The 20,000-nt window shown below is 42.1% G+C and overlaps 1 protein-coding gene across 6 annotated transcripts in view; it reads right to left on the reverse strand.

Annotated features, from left to right (window-relative positions):
• Nucleotides 1-20,000, reverse strand: part of LOC143752304 (breast cancer anti-estrogen resistance protein 3 homolog) — a 29,970-nt gene that overhangs the window by 8,561 nt on the left and 1,409 nt on the right. For 3 of the 6 annotated variants that reach the window (XM_077245431.1, XM_077245433.1, XM_077245432.1), the window contains 13 exons: nucleotides 19,633-19,731; nucleotides 19,313-19,418; nucleotides 18,739-18,925; nucleotides 15,057-15,090; nucleotides 14,864-14,980; nucleotides 14,157-14,300; nucleotides 13,797-14,074; nucleotides 10,754-10,836; nucleotides 10,307-10,551; nucleotides 9,190-9,543; nucleotides 8,279-8,394; nucleotides 7,128-7,299; nucleotides 5,652-5,763 (listed from right to left, as the gene is read on the reverse strand). In XM_077245431.1, coding sequence (XP_077101546.1) covers nucleotides 5,652-5,763; nucleotides 7,128-7,299; nucleotides 8,279-8,394; nucleotides 9,190-9,543; nucleotides 10,307-10,551; nucleotides 10,754-10,836; nucleotides 13,797-14,074; nucleotides 14,157-14,300; nucleotides 14,864-14,980; nucleotides 15,057-15,090; nucleotides 18,739-18,925; nucleotides 19,313-19,418; nucleotides 19,633-19,722 — 2,038 coding nt within the window. In that variant the 5' untranslated portion in view covers nucleotides 19,723-19,731. Of the gene's footprint in view, nucleotides 1-5,651; nucleotides 5,764-7,127; nucleotides 7,300-8,278; nucleotides 8,395-9,189; nucleotides 9,544-10,306; nucleotides 10,552-10,753; nucleotides 10,837-13,796; nucleotides 14,075-14,156; nucleotides 14,301-14,863; nucleotides 14,981-15,056; nucleotides 15,091-17,158; nucleotides 17,595-18,738; nucleotides 18,926-19,312; nucleotides 19,468-19,632; nucleotides 19,769-20,000 lie in introns of those variants that run through there. The other 3 variants (XM_077245436.1, XM_077245434.1, XM_077245437.1) reach the window with 3 other exon arrangements.

The following is a 20,000-nucleotide window of genomic DNA, read 5'->3' on the forward strand; positions in this document are numbered from 1 at the left end:
GCTGTAAACTCACTCACTGTAAACTCACACTCGCTGTAAACTCACTCGCTGTAAAATCACACTCGCTGAAAACTCACTCACACTCGCTGTAAACTCACTCAGACTCGCTGCAGACTCACTCACACTCGCTGTAAACTCACTCACTGTAAACTCACTCACTGTAAACTTAAACTCGCTGTAAACTCACTCACACTCGCTGTAGACTCACTCACACTCGCTGTAGACTCTCTCACATTCGCTGTAAACTCACTCACACTCGCTGTAGACTCACTCACACTCGCTGTAAACTCACTCAGACTCGCTCTAGACTCACTCACACTCGCTGTAGACTCACTCACACTCGCTGTAAACTCACTCACTGTAAACTCACTCGCTGTAAACTCACACTCGCTGTAAACTCACTCACACTCGCTGTAAACTCACTCAGACTCGCTGTAAACTCACTAAGACTCACTGTAAACTCACTCAGACTCGCTGGAAACTCACTCACACTCACCGTAAACTCACTCGTACTCGCTGTAGACTCACTCACACTCGCTGTAATCTCACTCAGACTCGCTGTAAACTCACTCACACTCACCGTAAACTCACTCGTACTCGCTGTAGACTCACTCAGACTCACTCACAGTCACTGTAAACACTCACACTCACTGTAAACTCACTCGTACTCGCTGTAAACTCACTCACACTCACTGTAAACTCACTCGCTGTAAACTCACTAACACTCGCTGTAGACTCACTCACACTCGCTGTCAACTCACTCACTGTAAACTCACTCACTGTAAACTCACTCACACTCGCTGTAGACTCACTCACACTCGCTGTAAACTCACTCACACTCGCTGTCAACTCACTCTCTGTAAACTCACTCGCTGTTAACTCACACTCGCTGTAAACTCACTCACACTCGCTGTAAACTCAGACTCGCTGTAGACTCACTTACACTCGCTGTAATCTCACTCACACTCGCTGTAAACTCACTCACACACGCTGTAGACTCACTCAGACTCGCTGTAAACTCACTCACTGTAAACTCACTCGCTGTAAACTCACTCGCTGTAAACTCACACTCGCTGTAAACTCACTCAGACTCGCTGTAGACTCACTCAGACTCGCTGTAAACTCACTCACTGTAAACTCACTCGCTGTAAACTCACTCGCTGTAAACTCACACTCGCTGTAGACTCACTCAGACTCGCTGTAAACTCACTCACTGTAAACTCACTCGCTGTAAACTCACACTCGCTGTAAACTCACTCACACACGCTGTAGACTCACTCAGACTCGCTGTAAACTCACTCACTGTAAACTCACTCGCTGTAAACTCACTCGCTGTAAACTCACACTCGCTGTAGACTCACTCAGACTCGCTGTAAACTCACTCAGACTCGCTGTAAACTCACTCAGACTCGCTGTAAACTCACTCACTGTAAACTCACTCGCTGTAAACTCACACTCGCTGTAAACTCACTCAGACTCTCAGTAGACTCTCTCAGACTCGCTGTAAACTCACTCACACTCACCGTAAACTCACTCAGACTCGCTGTAAACTCACTCAGACTCGCTGTAAACTCACTCAGACTCAGTGTAAACTCACTCACACTCACTGTAAACTCACTCGCTGTAAACCCATTTACACTCGCTGTAAACTCAATCACACTCGCTGTAAACTCACTCAGACTCACTAACACTCACTGTAAACACTCATACCCGCTGTAAACTCACTCACACTCGCTGTAAACTCACTGTAAACTCACTCGCTGTAAACTCACTCAGACTCGCTGTAAACTCACTCACACTCACTGTAAACTCACTCGTACTCGCTGTAAACTCACTCACACTCGCTGTAGACTCACACTCGCTGTAATCTCACTCACACTCGCTGTAAACTCACTCAGACTCACTGACACTCACTGTAAACACTCAAACACTCGCTGTAAACTCAAACATACTAACTATAAACTCACTCGCTGTAAACTCACACTCGCTGTAAACTCACTCAGACTCGCTGTAAACTCACTCACACTCGCTGTAAACTCACTCACTGTAAACTCACTTGCTGTAAACGCACTTGCTGTAAACTCACTCACACTCGCTGTAAACTCAGACTCGCTGTAGACTCACTTACACTCGCTGTAAACTCACTCATACTCGCTGTAAACTCACTCACACTCGCTGTAGACTCACTCTGACTCGCTGTAATCTCACTCACACTCGCTGTAAACTCACTCACACACGCTGTAAACTCACTCACACACGCTGTAAACTCACACTCGCTGTAAACTCACTCACACTCGCTGTAGACTCACTCTGACTGGCTGTAATCTCACTCACACTCGCTGTAAACTCACTCACACACGCTGTAAACTCACTTACACTCGCTGTAATCTCACTCACACTCGCTGTAGACTCACTCACACTCGCTGTAAACTCACACTCGCTGTAGACTCACTCACACTCGCTGTAATCTCACTCACACTCGCTGTAATCTCACACTCGCTGTAAACTCACTCACACTCGCTGTAATCTCACTCACACTCGCTGTAAACTCACTCACACTCGCTGTAAACTCACACTCGCTGTAATCTCACTCACACTCGCTGTACACTCACTCACACTCGCTGTAAACTCACTCACACTCGCTGTAATCTCACTCACACTCGCTGTAGACTCACTCACACTCGCTGTAAACTCACTCACACACGCTGTAAACTCACTCACACTCGCTGTAGACTCACTCACACTCGCTGTAAACTCACTCACACACGCTGTAAACTCACACTCGCTGTAAACTCACTCACACTCGCTGTAGACTCACTTTGACTGGCTGTAATCTCACTCACACTCGCTGTAAACTCACTCACACACGCTGTAAACTCACTTACACTCGCTGTAATCTCACTCACACTCGCTGTAGACTCACTCACACTCGCTGTAAACTCACACTCGCTGTAGACTCACTCACACTCGCTGTAATCTCACTCACACTCGCTGTAATCTCACACTCGCTGTAAACTCACTCACACTCGCTGTAATCTCACTCACACTCGCTGTAAACTCACTCACACTCGCTGTAAACTCACACTCGCTGTAATCTCACTCACACTCGCTGTAGACTCACTCACACTCGCTGTAAACTCACTCACACTCGCTGTAATCTCACTCACACTCGCTGTAGACTCACTCACACTCGCTGTAAACTCACTCACACACGCTGTAAACTCACTCACACTCGCTGTAGACTCACTCACACTCGCTGTAAACTCACTCACACACGCTGTAAACTCACTCACACACGCTGTAAACTCACTCACACTCGCTGTAGACTCACTCACACTCGCTGTAGTCTCACTCACACTCGCTGTAGACTCACTCACACTCGCTGTAAACTCACTCACACTCGCTGTAAACTCACTCACACTCGCTGTAAACACTCACACACGCTGTAAACTCACTCACACTCGCTGTAAACTCACTCACACTCGCTGTAAACTCACTCGCTGTAAACTCACACTCGCTGTAAACTCACTCACACTCGCTGTAAACTCAGACTCGCTGTAGACTCACTTACACTCGCTGTAAACTCACCAATACTCGCTGTAAACTCACTCACACTCGCTGTAAACTCACTTACACTCGCTGTAAACTCACTTACACTCGCTGTAAACTCACTCACACATACCCTGTAGACTGACTCTGACTCGCTGTAATCTCACTCACACTCGCTGTAAACTCACTCGACCACCTCGCTGTAATCTCACTCACACTCGCTGTAAACTCACTCACACACGCTGTAAACTCACTCACACACGCTGTAAACTCACACTCGCTGTAAACTCACTCACACTCGCTGTAGACTCACTCTGACTGGCTGTAATCTCACTCACACTCGCTGTAAACTCACTCACACACGCTGTAAACTCACTTACACTCGCTGTAATCTCACTCACACTCGCTGTAGACTCACTCACACTCGCTGTAAACTCACACTCGCTGTAGACTCACTCACACTCGCTGTAATCTCACTCACACTCGCTGTAATCTCACACTCGCTGTAAACTCACTCACACTCGCTGTAATCTCACTCACACTCGCTGTAAACTCACTCACACTCGCTGTAAACTCACACTCGCTGTAATCTCACTCACACTCGCTGTACACTCACTCACACTCGCTGTAAACTCACTCACACTCGCTGTAATCTCACTCACACTCGCTGTAGACTCACTCACACTCGCTGTAAACTCACTCACACACGCTGTAAACTCACTCACACTCGCTGTAGACTCACTCACACTCGCTGTAAACTCACTCACACACGCTGTAAACTCACACTCGCTGTAAACTCACTCACACTCGCTGTAGACTCACTTTGACTGGCTGTAATCTCACTCACACTCGCTGTAAACTCACTCACACACGCTGTAAACTCACTTACACTCGCTGTAATCTCACTCACACTCGCTGTAGACTCACTCACACTCGCTGTAAACTCACACTCGCTGTAGACTCACTCACACTCGCTGTAATCTCACTCACACTCGCTGTAATCTCACACTCGCTGTAAACTCACTCACACTCGCTGTAATCTCACTCACACTCGCTGTAAACTCACTCACACTCGCTGTAAACTCACACTCGCTGTAATCTCACTCACACTCGCTGTAGACTCACTCACACTCGCTGTAAACTCACTCACACTCGCTGTAATCTCACTCACACTCGCTGTAGACTCACTCACACTCGCTGTAAACTCACTCACACACGCTGTAAACTCACTCACACTCGCTGTAGACTCACTCACACTCGCTGTAAACTCACTCACACACGCTGTAAACTCACTCACACACGCTGTAAACTCACTCACACTCGCTGTAGACTCACTCACACTCGCTGTAGTCTCACTCACACTCGCTGTAGACTCACTCACACTCGCTGTAAACTCACTCACACTCGCTGTAAACTCACTCACACTCGCTGTAAACTCACTCACACTCGCTGTAAACTCACTCACACTCGCTGTAAACTCACTCGCTGTAAACTCACACTCGCTGTAAACTCACTCACACTCGCTGTAAACTCAGACTCGCTGTAGACTCACTTACACTCGCTGTAAACTCACCAATACTCGCTGTAAACTCACTCACACTCGCTGTAAACTCACTTACACTCGCTGTAAACTCACTTACACTCGCTGTAAACTCACTCACACATACCCTGTAGACTCACTCTGACTCGCTGTAGACTCACTTACACTCGCTGTAATCTCACTCACACTCGCTGTAGACTCACTTACACTCGCTGTAATCTCACTCACACTCGCTGTAGACTCACTCTGACTCGCTGTAATCTCACTCACACTCGCTGTAAACTCACTCGACCTCGCTGTAATCTCACTCACACTCGCTGTAGACTCACTTACACTCGCTGTAATCTCACTCACACTCGCTGTAGACTCACTCACACTCGCTGTAAACTCACTCACACACGCTGTAAACTCACTTACACTCGCTGTAATCTCACTCACACTCGCTGTAGACTCACTCACACCCGCTGTAAACTCACTCACACTCGCTGTAATCTCACTCACACTCGCTGTAGACTCGCTGTAAACACAGTCAGACTCACTGTAAACACACACACACACTTACCCTCGCCCTCATTCAGGGACTTCATGAAGGGTTTCAGGTTCTTTTCGAAGGTCACGGCGCTGTCGGTGTGATTACGCCGCAGCGCTCGCCACGTATTCTCCAACCTGACCACCTGAAGGACAACATTTATATTAATAACAACACAATTACAGCGTACAACATCATGTCTGCTGAATACAGTACTTGTTTCTCACACATTTTGGGGACTGATTCCTTAAATAGTGCCTGTTTTGCTCTAGCATGTCACTTTCTCACTAAATATGATGTGTATGACATCTTGAATTATCCTTTAGTCACCAGAAAAACTGCTACAAAGACATGATTCATATCAATCATCAATCATATCATTCCCAGCCAATTATCACTATGATATTTTTTTATGTCTAATCCTAATTTTGAGGTTAGAATTACGGTCACTGACAGAAGAAAAATCATGTTTTCTGCTACATCTCTGTATTACTAAAAAAAATTGAAAAATTATCTTAATTTAAAGCGAAAGCAATATTATTTTTGGCATATATTTCTTCTTGCAAAAACTCTCTAATTTTGATTCAGTAAAGCTTTTTGTGTCTGTACTGAGTATTTGAGTTAGGTTTAGGCTTAACCCTCATCCTTCCCTCACGGGTCAGCCCTAAAATTGTCCAGAAAGCTTATTTAATTTTAGTTTTTTCTATTTTTAATGCACCTTTTTCCCTTTTTTTCTCCTTTAAATTACTAGATTTGATCAATACATTATAAATAAATAAATAAATAAATAGTAATTTAAGCACAATCCTCACATTCTTCCAAATTAAATTTCAAATTCAAAATAACTCACAATTTCACGCATATGAGTTTTTCCCAGTGTACCCATTTTGATGCTACCGAGTTTAGAAATAACAATAAATACTTTCCATTATGTAGTTTTTTCACAGAATACGATTTTTCACATTATAGTCTATAAGATTTAATTCACTCATTAAAATAACAAAAGCAGTCAAATATCAAAACTACCAACCCTAACCCTTAAGCGAAAACCACATCTTGACAGATTTCTCTGAAAGCGAGATGTGATACATGCACCAATGCTACATTTTTCTAAATGTCATAATCATTTGTTAACAAACAAGTATTCATTACTTCAACGAGCTCATTGTTTCTGCCTTAAATTATTACAACGTTTAAATGAATACCTTTTTCGGTAACTGTGATTTGTATATGTATATTTCTGAAATACATAACTTAGACAGTTACCTCTGATAACAGATCACTCTAAATTGTAATGTGGACTCGTGCATTTTCTGTAAAGCTGCTTTGAAACGATGTGTATTGTGAAAAGCGCTATACAAATAAACGTGAATTGAATTGAATAAGCTTTCTGGACAAAAATAAAAAAAAGTATAATTTTAGGGCTTCGGGTCATTTTGACCCGCGAGGGAAGGATTTGTTACAGCTAAAACAACATCTTGAGAGATTCCTCTGAAAACGAGATGATACCTGCGGCAGCTCGAGCGCCTTCATGACGGCGGAGAAGGCGTACAGGTCTCGTGTGGTGTTGCGCAGCTCCTGTGCCAGCGTGATGATCTTGCTCAGCACCGTCGCTCGCTGAACCAGGGTCCCAGTACAGCCCAGCAGATCCACCGCCACACCCAGAGCCAGAGAGTGGTGTCTGATGGGAACGCCGCAGGTGATGACATCAGCACGCATCACCAGTGTCCGGGAACGTATTACAGGCAACCTCAGTTACGTAATCAGATTACTTTATCAAGTAACTAGTAAATTAACGCATTACTTTTAAAATTTGCAACAAAATAGCTGTTACTTTTTCAAATAAGTAATGCAAGTTACTTTGTTTTTTCCATTTATTGACTGACAGCTCTCCTGTCGTCATGTTGAGACAAATCGTAAGTGCAGAAGCGTCGCGTGTGAACATGATGGTTATTGTAGTTCTAGACTAAATGTGAGCGTGCATTTACATTAGTATTTGCACAAAAATCAGATTCAGGATTCTTCAAAATGTATAAAATCAGTAAAATGCAAAATCAGAATACTAACAAACCTCCAATAATTAAATATGCTAAATAAAACAAAAATGTTATGCATTTAATCTCACTTTATTGACCAATGTACTTGCCATTCCAAACCATAAGCAAAAATAAAGTAATTTTAAGTAATTTTTTGTTTGTTTTTATTGGTAAAGTAAATGTTAGACTTTCTTCTCCTGCATCTATTCTTCTAACAGCAGCTGAATGGTTTGTTTGAGCCTCTACTGTACAGGAGTCAATCTGCATTTCCTTCAGCATGAGGATTATTATTTCACTTTAGGTGTGAAAGGGTCTTTACATTTGCCCAAAAATATAACTTTTTTGTTATAAAAAAACAAGCCCAGCCCAGGTGAAAAAAAAAGGTAATGCAAAAGTAACATAACGCATTACTTTGCTAACAAAGTAACCCAATTAGTTACTTTTTAAGGGAGTAACACAATATTGTAATGCATTACTTTTCAAATTAACTGTCCCCAACACTGAGAAACATCACAACACAGTGGCGGCCGCAACACACACACACACACACACACACACACACACACACACACACACGCGCGCGCACACACACACACACACGCGCGCACACACACACACACACACCTTTCCAGCAGGTCCCGTCTGAGCTGGCCTCCATGTGGCAGCGTGATGAGCTCCAGTCCGCTCTCAACTCCCATGATGCTCTTCTGCTCCGGCGTCACACCTGTGACACGCGCCACCTGAGCCATATTCAAAATATAATAAATAAAAGCTCTGTAAACACTTGCATTTATAAGTGTGTCCCATCGACCAGGTTACTTCAATATTATTTATAAATGATGCTTTATTTAGATTGGCGATAATAACCCTCTGTGTGTGTGTGTGTGTGCGTGTTTTCGCATGTGAGTGTGTGTGTACCTGGCAGTTGACGCTGAGCATGTGCAGTGTGGTGGTTCGGGCGTCGGTGTGTGTGAGCAGCTCTTTGACCCTCATCAGGACGCTCTGGTCCACCGTGTGTGTGTGTGTGTGTGTGTGTGTGTGTGAGTGTGAGTGTGTGTGTGTGTGTGAGTGTGTACCTGGCAGTTGACGCTGAGCATGTGTAGTGGTTCTGGCGTCAGTGTGTGTGAGCAGCTATTTGACCCTCATCAGGACGCTCTGGTCCAGCGTGTGAGTGTGTGTGTGTGTGTGTGTGTGTGTGTGTGTGTGTGTGTGTGTGTGTGTGTGTGTGTGTGTGTGTGTGTGTGTGTGTGTGTGTGTGTGTGTGTGTGTGTGTGTAAGTGAGTGTGTACCTGGCAGTTGACGCTGAGCATGTGCAGTGCGGTGGTTCGGGCGTCGGTGTGTGTGAGCAGCTCTTTGACCCTCATCAGGACGCTCTGGTCCAGCGTGTGAGTGTGTGAGTGTGTGTGTACCTGGCAGTTGACGCTGAGCATGTGCAGTGCGGTGGTTCGGGCGTCGGTGTGTGTGAGCAGCTCTTTGACCCTCATCAGGACGCTTTGGTCCAGCGTGTGAGTGTGTGTGTGTGAGTGTGAGTGTACCTGGCAGTTGACGCTGAGCATGTGCAGTGCGGTGGTTCGGGCGTCGGTGTGTGTGAGCAGCTCTTTGACCCTCATCAGGACGCTCTGGTCCAGCGGGCGGTTGTTCTCGGGCAGCAGAAGCGAACGAAACTCCTCCAGACGAAAGCAGGAGTTCGTCTCCGTCAGCGGCCGCTGGAAACACCAGTCACGCTCGTCCTCGTCTCCGTGTGTGTGTGTGTGTGTGAGTGGCTGCTCCTCCAGCTTCTGCGCCTCCAGGAACCCAAAGCTAGTCTCGGTGAGGCGCGCACGGCTCGTCCACTTCTCCTGAGCACGGAGCCGCGCCGCGTGACCTTTCGGCAACATGGTGACCGGGACCTGCGAGGTCAAAGGTCAGTTCATTACCGTCATACATGGAGTCAAATGTTGACATTAACACGAAACTCAAATTGGAACTTCTGTAATCTGATAATAATATCAGTCGGACCCCATTGACTTCCATTATACGGATAAAAACACTGAAACGTTTTCCCACAGAAGAAAGGAAGTCATCCATATTTGGAATGACACGAATAAATAATGACGATAAGTTATTGGGTGAACTATCACTATATGAGGTCTCGTGATGTCAACCAAATTTATTCATTTAAATTATAAAAAACTTTCTTTGCAAACAGACAGATTTTTGTCTTTGTAGACTGTATGGAGCCTCTGAAGTGACATAGTGATGGGGAAAAATGTAATATTTCAATAATTGTTGCATCCAAAAAACATTTGCGTGTACCTAAGAAACTTTGCGTTTTCACCAGTAGATGGCGGCAGAGGACCACTTATTGTCTAATTAGCCATTTCAACTCCTTAATATATGCAAAACTAAGTGACACGGTGATGGGAAAAAATTTAATATATCAATACTTGTTGCATCCTAAAAACTTTGCACAACTTCACAAAACTTTTACGTTTCCCCAAGAAACTTTGCAAAAATATGAGCGAATTAAAGTTTTGTGAGCGAACGCAAGGTTTCTTAGGATATTGCACTACTTTTGCGAGAGAAACCAAATTTTTCCTCTTGTCTCATACTTTTTCTATCACCACTGATATAATTATGCCAGAAGTGTGTCCTGCGCTCATGACCTCTGACCTGTGGCACCAGCTCTCCGTAGAGGTCACCAGGGTCGCTCTGGGTCGGGGGGAACACAATGGAGATGCGCAGGGGTTTTGGCGGCGCTCGGGAGTGGAGCTGTCCATCAGAGCCAACCAGAGGAGACCCACCGAGACTCGACTGACAGGAAGTGGCTGGGCTGAGGACAGGCTCACTTCCTGTGCGGAACACCGGGGACACGGAGGCGGGGCCAGAGTCATGTGACGCACTGCACTGAGGAACACCTGAGGAACATGGACAAATCAATCTGTGTAGTAATCAGATCCCAGATCAGTTTTTTAGTATGTTCATCGTGTGAGTGTGAGTGTAAGTGTGTGTGTGTGTGTGTGTGTGTGTCTGTGTGTGTGTGTGTGTGTGTGTGTGTGTGTGTGTGTGTGTGTGTGTGTGTGTGTGTGTGTGTGTGTGTGTGTGTGTGTGTGTGTGTACCTGTACGGAGGTTGCTGTCAGATTGTGCAGACTGTAGAAATGGTCTCCCCACTGTCTCCAGATTAGCAGGCTGACTGCCGCTCCTAACACACACACAAACAATACACCGTTAATATGACAACTATACACAGTGTGCTAGACATGTATTGTGTCTGATTCTGACACGGTTCCTTTTTTACTGCAACATTCTTTAAATCTGTCTACCGGAAATTTTAGTCGATAAAGTTTTAAATATGGATAATTTTCTTAAAAGAATGCATGGCTTCACTTCAGAAGGCCTTTATTATCCCCTGGAGCCTGTGGAGCACTTTAGAAATGGATAGATGCACTTTTATGATGGATGGATGCACTTTTATGATGGACAGATGCACTTTTATGATGGATAGATGCACTTTTATGATGGATAGATGCACTTTTATGATGGATAGATGCTCTTTTATGATGGATAGATGCACTTTTATGATGGATAGATGCACTTTTATGATGGATAGATGCACTTTTATTATGGACAGATGCTCTTTTATGATGGATAGATGCTCTTTTATGATGGACAGATGCACTTTAATGATGGAGAGATGCTCTTTTATGATGGACAGATGCTCTTTTATGATGGATAGATGCACTTTTATGATGGATAGATGCACTTTTATGATGGATAGATGCTCTTTTATGATGGATAGATGCACTTTTATGATGGATAGATGCACTTTTATGATGGATAGATGCTCTTTTATGATGGATAGATGCACTTTTATGATGGATAGATGCACTTTTATGATGGATAGATGCACTTTTATGATGGACAGATGCACTTTTATGATGGATAGATGCTCTTTTATGATGGATAGATGCACTTTTATGATGGATAGATGCACTTTTATGATGGACAGATGCACTTTTATGATGGATAGATGCACTTTTATGATGGATAGATGCACTTTTATGATGGATAGATGCTCTTTTATGATGGATAGATGCACTTTTATGATGGACAGATGCACTTTTATGATGGATAGATGCACTTTTATGATGGATAGATGCTCTTTTATGATGGATAGATGCACTTTTATGATGGACAGATGCACTTTTATGATGGATAGATGCACTTTTATGATGGATAGATGCTCTTTTATGATGGATAGATGCACTTTTATGATGGATAGATGCACTTTTATGATGGACAGATGCACTTTTATGATGGACAGATGCACTTTTATGATGGATAGATGCACTTTTATGATGATAGATGCACTTTTATGATGGACAGATGCACTTTTATGATGGATAGATGCACTTTTATGATGGATAGATGCTCTTTTATGATGGATAGATGCACTTTTATGATGGACAGATGCACTTTTATGATGGACAGATGCACTTTTATGATGGATAGATGCACTTTTATGATGATAGATGCACTTTTATGATGGATAGATGCTCTTTTATGATGGATAGATGCACTTTTATGATGGATAGATTCTCTTTTATGGACAGCTCAGATGACTTGTGGGTGAGTAAATCATAAGCTAGTTTTCATTTTTGGGTGAACTATCCCTTTAATGCTGCGTTCACATCATAAGCGAATTGAGTGTCAAATTCGCTTCTATCATGTCTAGTTGGATGCTTGAACATTTTGAATCCACTCACGCTTCCAAAGCGAATAGGATGCGCGTATAAAGCGAGCGTTTGAAGCGAAATTTGCGCGCGTTCGGGGCGAAATCCGCTTCTTGTGGGAGGGGCCAGTGCTAGGCGGTTGTTTGTTTGCAAGATGGCTGATGTTGATCGAGCATTCATCGAGAGTCACCGCTCTGTATTTGCTCTGGAGTCCAGGACAGCGCTGTAGGGCTCATCGTCGACGTACTTCTGTCCACCAGACCCTCCGGAGGCGTTCCCAGTGTGGCGAGTTTCACCATTTGCTCCAGGAGCTGCGCCTGTATGACGGCATACTTCCGCCTGTCCCGCGCCCAGTTTGACGACCTGTTGTCCCGCATCAGAGAGGATCACACTCGCCCTCACACACCTAATCTGTCATTTACGTTTGTTTTGATGATAAATGGAGCCAGCCTCCAAAAGTGATTAACCTGTCCTGTGATTTATTTTCTCACACAACACTGTCCAGACAAGAATTATGTTCTTGCACTAAAGTATGTTGGTTGTCTTTACATTAGAATAATAATGTTTCATATAATCTACATTAGATATGGAATAAATAGCATCAATACTTAATGAATATGTCTCATAAATCAAGTTTTGATGTGATAAAATATTTACTTCACCACGTGAAAGCAGCAAGCAGGCTCCTGATTGGTTAACGCAGCGCGAATTGACGCCCAGATTTTTCAACTCGGGCGTCAGACGTGAATTCACGTCAAATGCGTGAATGCACACAAAGTCCCAAATAAAATCACTCGCGGATATCGACGCCAGACGCTCAATTAGGCGAATTCGCGTCCACCGTCTCATTCACGCCGCAGGACCTCTAGACACGCGTAAACACGTCTTTTACATTGACTTAACATGGAAATCATTCGCTCCAGACGCTCAATTCGCGTTCGGTGTAAACGCAGCATAACGCTTTGCAGTTCTTCTTTTGCTTTATATTTGATGCTGTTAAAGTATAAAATTAGTTACCTATTTCTGTTTTAAAATGAGTATAAGTAGTTGTTCATGAACATTTACGTGTCTGGATAAACAATTTTAAAGTAAATTTTTATATAAGTTTAGCATCATTAACATAGAAAAATAAAACAAATTTGAGTTGCATTTCAATGTTTGTATCTTTTTAAACAAAGAAATGCCAAATCACACCAAATAAATTTGTATAAATGCAATCAAAATATACATGGACAATGCTCTTGTTTCCCTCCTTGCAAAAATCATAATTCAACTCAATGTCTGTCCAAAACCTTGCAATCTCCTGTTTTGAATGACCGTTCTAAATGTAGGTATCCAGATGTTTTTTTTTCACTGTGTGTGTGTGTGTATGTGTGTGTGTGTGTGTGCGTGCGTGCGTGCGTGCGTGCGTGTGTGTGTGTGTGTGTACCTGAGTAGGTTGTTGCTGTTGACCTGCAGCATGTCTCTCTGAGAGGAACTCAGGCTCCGCCTCTTGCTCTGACCTCGTGACAGATGGGCGGAGCTTGATGACCTTGCCGCCTGCCGCTCGCTGATGATGCGTAGAGGCAGAGTGCGCGTGATTGGCTGAAAGATGATGGCGCCAGTGGAATTCGAGATGGGACGCCGTCCGCCGACGTGAAACCGAATTAATGCTGGTATGTTATCGAACTGATCGTTCTCAAACTGAAACAGCTCTCTGGTGTAACCCTACACACACACACACATACACACGTCAGACTCAGTCTCTGAACGCTCGTTCACACGGCGGATGCTGAGACGGATACTGTACCTGTTTGGGTCGCAGAACGACACGTATGATTTTGAAGTGCATGGGTTGATTTTTCCACATGCAGCTCAGGACATATTCACCGGGACTGGAGCTGGAATCACGCACCAGAAACTCTCCGTCCCTACAGAACAGCTTCTCCGCACCCTACACACACACACACACACTTATTAAACAAATACATGCACTGATATCAACATATAGTGAGATTTGGCTGGACTGCGTGCCAGTAATTTACAGTACAACAGCATTGCACAATATACTTGGTTTAATAGAGAAAAACTTGGTTTAATAGAGAAAAAAAAATTTAAATCTTGAAATATAATATAAAATATAAAAAAATACAGTTATGTGAAGCACAAGTCATATCGGCTTCATAAAATTACAATGAGAACATTATATTTGTGCGTTTGGAACACGGATTTTAATGGTGAGACTTTTTTTTTGTAATCAGGCTTTTAAATATTATATAAAAATTTGGTTTAAAATCTATCGGGCAATATATGGGTTATCAGCTTTCAAATATAAAGAATTGTCTGTATCGGCCAAAATTTTCATATCGGTGCATCCCTAGAAAAAGAGCTTTGTGGACAAACATTCTGTTGTTTTCCAACGTACTGCAGGTTTGTAATGTCATGAGAGCGAGTGGTTTTGGGTAAAGGCTGGCTTTTAGTAGTATCGATTGTAGTATCACACACACACACACACACCTCGCGCGGCAGCTGTCCATGATACCAGGCGTGACCCCTCAGGTCTTCAGTGCTGAGTTTCAGCTCCTCCTCCAGCTCTTTCTTCAGAGAGTCCATGTCCTTCAGCCCTGAGAACACCTGCAGAAACATCACAATTACACAATGAAGCACTGAACAACGGGTTTGTGTGGCGTGACCTGTGTAACACGCTCACCTGACTGATGAAGGCCGACACACTCTTCCTCCTGCTGTGAAACAGAGCACAACAGATTTATTATGTTTTTCATTTGTAATATTTACATTTTTTACATTCATGCATTTTTATACAACCTTTTTATCCACTTTAATGGAATCTGGTAAAGTTGATTCAGTCGCAGTATTTTTGACTTAAGTTTGCTTTATTTTATTCTAGACTACAGGCAAAACCATTGTTTTTTTCATGCACTGGTCTATTTGAGGTGTATTTGTCTTCCCTAACATGTCTTCGTTCTGAATAATGGAAAGAAAACATGGAAAAACACATTAAAGTGTTTATTTTACTTCATTTTATCTATTTGTGTCTGTAGATTTCAATTACAAGACATATCTTTAAAGAGTTTCATCTCCACTTCAGCATCACTTATATACACCAATATTTACAGTTTTATTCCAATCTATATTTTAAAGGTTTGTACCAAGGGGTTTGTTCATATATCATTCGACTGATAAATATTTAACACTTTATTTCTAAAAACGTGGTGATAATTTGCTTTTTTACTGTCTGACGACAGTATTTTCTGATTTATGGAGAGATAAAGAGAGAAATCCAAAATCCCCTCAGTAAAAACATTTAGCTCTACTATGTCAACAAAATCAAACAAGAATTTTTAACCTGGCTTTATCCGATGTTCAGATTTATGTGCTGGAATAGTATGCAAATTAGTGCATATTTGATTAGATGATTGATGAATGCCTCATTTGCATAATTAAACAACATTTCAGAACTTGTAATACAAAATTTGTCTTATTATTCTGAGTTTATTCGACTTGACAAAGTATCGGGATATCTACTTGTTAAACTTTTAGAACCTTGCACAAAAAAACAAAGCTCAAAACATCACAGAACACCAAATGCTGACGTCTGTACCGCATAGAAACACATGTACAGACATAAACTTTCGGACATGCACTCACAAGGCTCTGTATCCGTCCACCACACCCTCCTTCTGCTGATTTGCTGACAGTCCAAAACTACGATAAACTGTTCTTAGCGTTTGATAACTTCACCGTTACAGTAAAGACCTCTGAGAACAGCAAGGTAAAGCACTACAGATCACTGGCATGGAGAGGTGTGTTTTTAAATAACATTTTAATGGCGTTTCCTTCCCATCTCACAGCCAAAACCAGTGCATTGTGTCCTGTGGACATCAGGGAATGTCCTGGGATCAGTTGCCATGGAAACGGATGTTATGGGCTCAAGGTCAGTGCAGTCAAACTCCCAAAAAACAAAACTAAAGCTATAAACTCGTTTTAATGTACTTTTTTTGTGTGTGTTATTTCCTAGTACAAATATCTAAACAATTGTGAAATCGAGATAAATTTACTTTTGATATTAAGTCTTGCTTTCTGAAAAAATTACCAAAATTAAGTGAGTTTATGCTTAAAACAATGAAAACAAATAATGCATCTGCCAGTTGTGTCAGACAAATTATCTTGTTTTCCCTTTAAATAATTTTTTGGCAGATATTTGTTCTTGTTTTTAGCATAAACTCACTTCATTTTGATCAGTTTTACACAACACAACACTTTATATCTTAAGTCATTTTGCTTCTCCAGTAAACATATCTTGATTTAATTGTTTAGATATTTAATGATTAGAAAATAAGACAAACAATGCTGAGAAATAAAAATTTTGCTGTGCTACTTCCTATGCCCTAATGACAGCAACAAATATAAATAGAATTTCACTAATAAAAGTAATACAATATATTACTATGTTTTTTGTTTTGTTTTTGTTTTTTGGATATGTACTCTAATGTTGTTTGGAAACCCATAAAGTCAAACTTGTGTTCAGCAACTCACATCAAACTAACTAATGCAGAATATCTGGTTTCAATGACAACCAACTTTAAAGTAAGTAGGCTAAGTAAAGTATTTAAAAATCGACCTGAGAGCAACAAATTCTGTTTTAACAACATATATATATATATATATATATATATATATATATATATATATATATATATTTCAAAGGTCTCGATTGCAGCTCTGCCCTTCCCATCGCAAACACCAGGATAATCATTAACAGTCTGTGCGGGAACACCAGCTGAAACTTACCTGGAAAACAAAAGCTATTCCTATTGTGGAGTTTCTCATCGAGAGACGGATCATGATCCGAGTGTTCTTCTTCTCCTTCTTCTTCTCCTCCAGCAGATCCCTCACTCACAGCTGACGAGTTCACACACGCTCCGCTCCTCCCGCGCGCGCCGCTATCTCTCGCGCATTCCTCGCATTCCGCGCGCACTCACCTGTGTGACGGCGCCTGAGGCGCTGAAAACCCGCAACCCGTCAAACATGCTCGATCCCCGGGGAGTGAGTGAGTGAGACCTGTGTAAGCTTGATCCGACGACGCCCCGTTTCGCCGAGTTTAACCACAGACGCGCGCGTTATTGCGCAAGACGGCGCGTTCACACTCAAACGGTGTGCGCGCTCACAGAAAAGATTCCACAGTGTGAGCCGTGACATGTTGAAGGAGAACACATCCTGACAGTAAACCTATTATGTTGTGCACTTTTATAGGTGAGACTGGGGCATCTTGTCACACAGTGTACTGTAATATTTCTCAGAGTGTATTTTTTTAATTAAGACATAGCTTAATTTAAGGTGTCTAGTCACACTTTACAATAAGGTTCATTAATGTATTAACTAACATGAACTAACACTGAGCAATAGTTTTGTTCCTGTATTAGTTAACCTTTTATTAATGTTAGGTATTAATAAAATATATATTATATAATATTAATAAATATCCAGCTGTTCATTGTTTGTTCATGTTAGTTCTTAACTAATGTTAACAAATACAACCTTTGATTTCGATAACGAATTATTAAATGTTGAAATTAATATGCACTAAGATTAATAAATGCAAAATGTAAAAAAAAACAATTCTCAGACAATTTAGCAAAAACGGCTGCATTTCTTCAAGATTTCGGAGTACACATATATTTCGCCCTAAAACGTAAACCACAAAACTCACATTTCAAGAAAAAAAAAACACTTCTGGTTTATACTTGCTAAACTTTTTCATAGATAAATGTTTTTTGAAGAAGCGTGACATTTATTTTCTTTATAAGATTTTATATTTTGATTTGACTATTTGTGAGTAATTTGACTAGGAAGTTAGTCATCAAAGCTAAATTACTTCCTGTGACCCTGGACCAAAAAAACAGTCACATGGGTCAATTTTTTTTTAACATTTAGATTTCTACATCATCTGAAAGCTTAATAAATAAGCTGTCCATTGATGTTTGGTTTGTTAGGATTGGACAATATTTGGCCGTGATACAATTCTGAACATCTGGAATCTGAGAGTGCAAAACAATTGAAAGATTGAGAAAATCGACTTTAAAGTTGTTAAATCATGTTTGCGATTGTGCTCCATTCACTCACAAAAATAACTGTTTTATATTTTTAAGGTCGGAAATTTACAAAATATCTTCATGCAACATGATCTTTACTTAATATCCTAAAGATTTTTGGCATAAAAGAAAAATGGATAATTTTGACCCATACAATGTGTTGTCGGCTATTGCCACATATACCCGTGCGACTCGTGCTGGTTTTGTGGTCCAGGGTCACAAATGGCGCTCGTTTAGTGTTAAATAAATAATGTGTGTTGATGAAGGTGTGTTGATTACCTGAGCTTGAGTTTGCCCGAGGGGGCGTGGTCTTCAGGGTGGAGCTGGAGGCAGGAGGCGGAGACTCGGTTGTCACGGCGACGCAGTCTCGGCACGATGCTGTGCCGGAAGAAGTCCGTGGATCTGACCAGGTCAATCGGTGATGCCAGCGTGTTTTTCCGGCTAATCGTGCCGGTGGAGATATTCTCTGAGGATAAGCACCATATCTTCCTTTACAGCCAACACAAATATGCTCTGAACGCTTGCAGAATGGTCTTTCATGGTCATGTGAACGTTAAAGGAACATTACATTGCATCATTGTTCGAGCATTATTGGAATGTTACGTTTGAATGTATGTGTGTGTGTGTGTGTGAGTGTGTGTGTGTGTGTGTGTGTGTGTGTGTGTGTGTGTGTGTGTGTGTGTGTGTGTGTGTGTGTGTGTTTTTGAATGTATGTGTGTGTGTGTGTGTGTGTGTGTGTGTGTGTGTGTGTGTGTGTGTGTGTGTGTTTTTGTGTGTGTGTGTTTTTGAATGTATGTGTGTGTGTGTGTGTGTGTGTGTGTGTGTGTGTGTGTGTGTGTGTGTGTGTGTTCACCTTTCTCAGGCTGTTGTGTCTGTAGTTGCATTAGGATGGTTGTTCTGTGTTCTGGATCTTCGACTCCCATCAGTCTGAGATCATCCTCTGTTACAGATAGGAGACCCTGCACACACACACACACACACACACACACACACACACACAGCATTTCACTGTTTCATTGTTGTTTGGCGATCTGCTCTGTAACAAGTGATTTTAAAAGTACAAATATTCCACGTAGTCTCTTAATTAATAAAAACTGCATGTGTAATAATGAAACAAGGCTGTGAAATGCAGTTTGAAATATCTGATGTGAATGTGAGTATGTGGTTGTGTACCTCGAGGCCGTAGTACTGTTTCTCCAGGGCGCTGGTGTACTGAGGGAGTCCGATGTGTCTCAGCCAGCGCGCGATCGAGCGGTTGTCCATCTCTCAGATCTAGACCACAGAACACCGTGTGATTCACAAGCTCATACTGGAGGAACATGAATAGGCCAAGTCCACCACACGAGAACACAATCATGCTTTTGTAAGTCATTATCGACATAAAAAGTCCAAAGAATGACATACTAAGATAACAAATTTATATTTATGAGATGACATAAAGTCATCTATTACAAGAACACATAACGTAATTTATTATGAGATAACATACATTTTCATTTATTATGAGATAACAGTAAAAGTAATATTTACGAGATTACATA

This window comes from Siphateles boraxobius, unplaced genomic scaffold, assembly GCF_051911475.1.
Source record: "Siphateles boraxobius isolate OS27281-9 unplaced genomic scaffold, OSU_SipBor_1 260, whole genome shotgun sequence".
Lineage (NCBI taxonomy): Eukaryota > Metazoa > Chordata > Actinopteri > Cypriniformes > Leuciscidae > Siphateles > Siphateles boraxobius.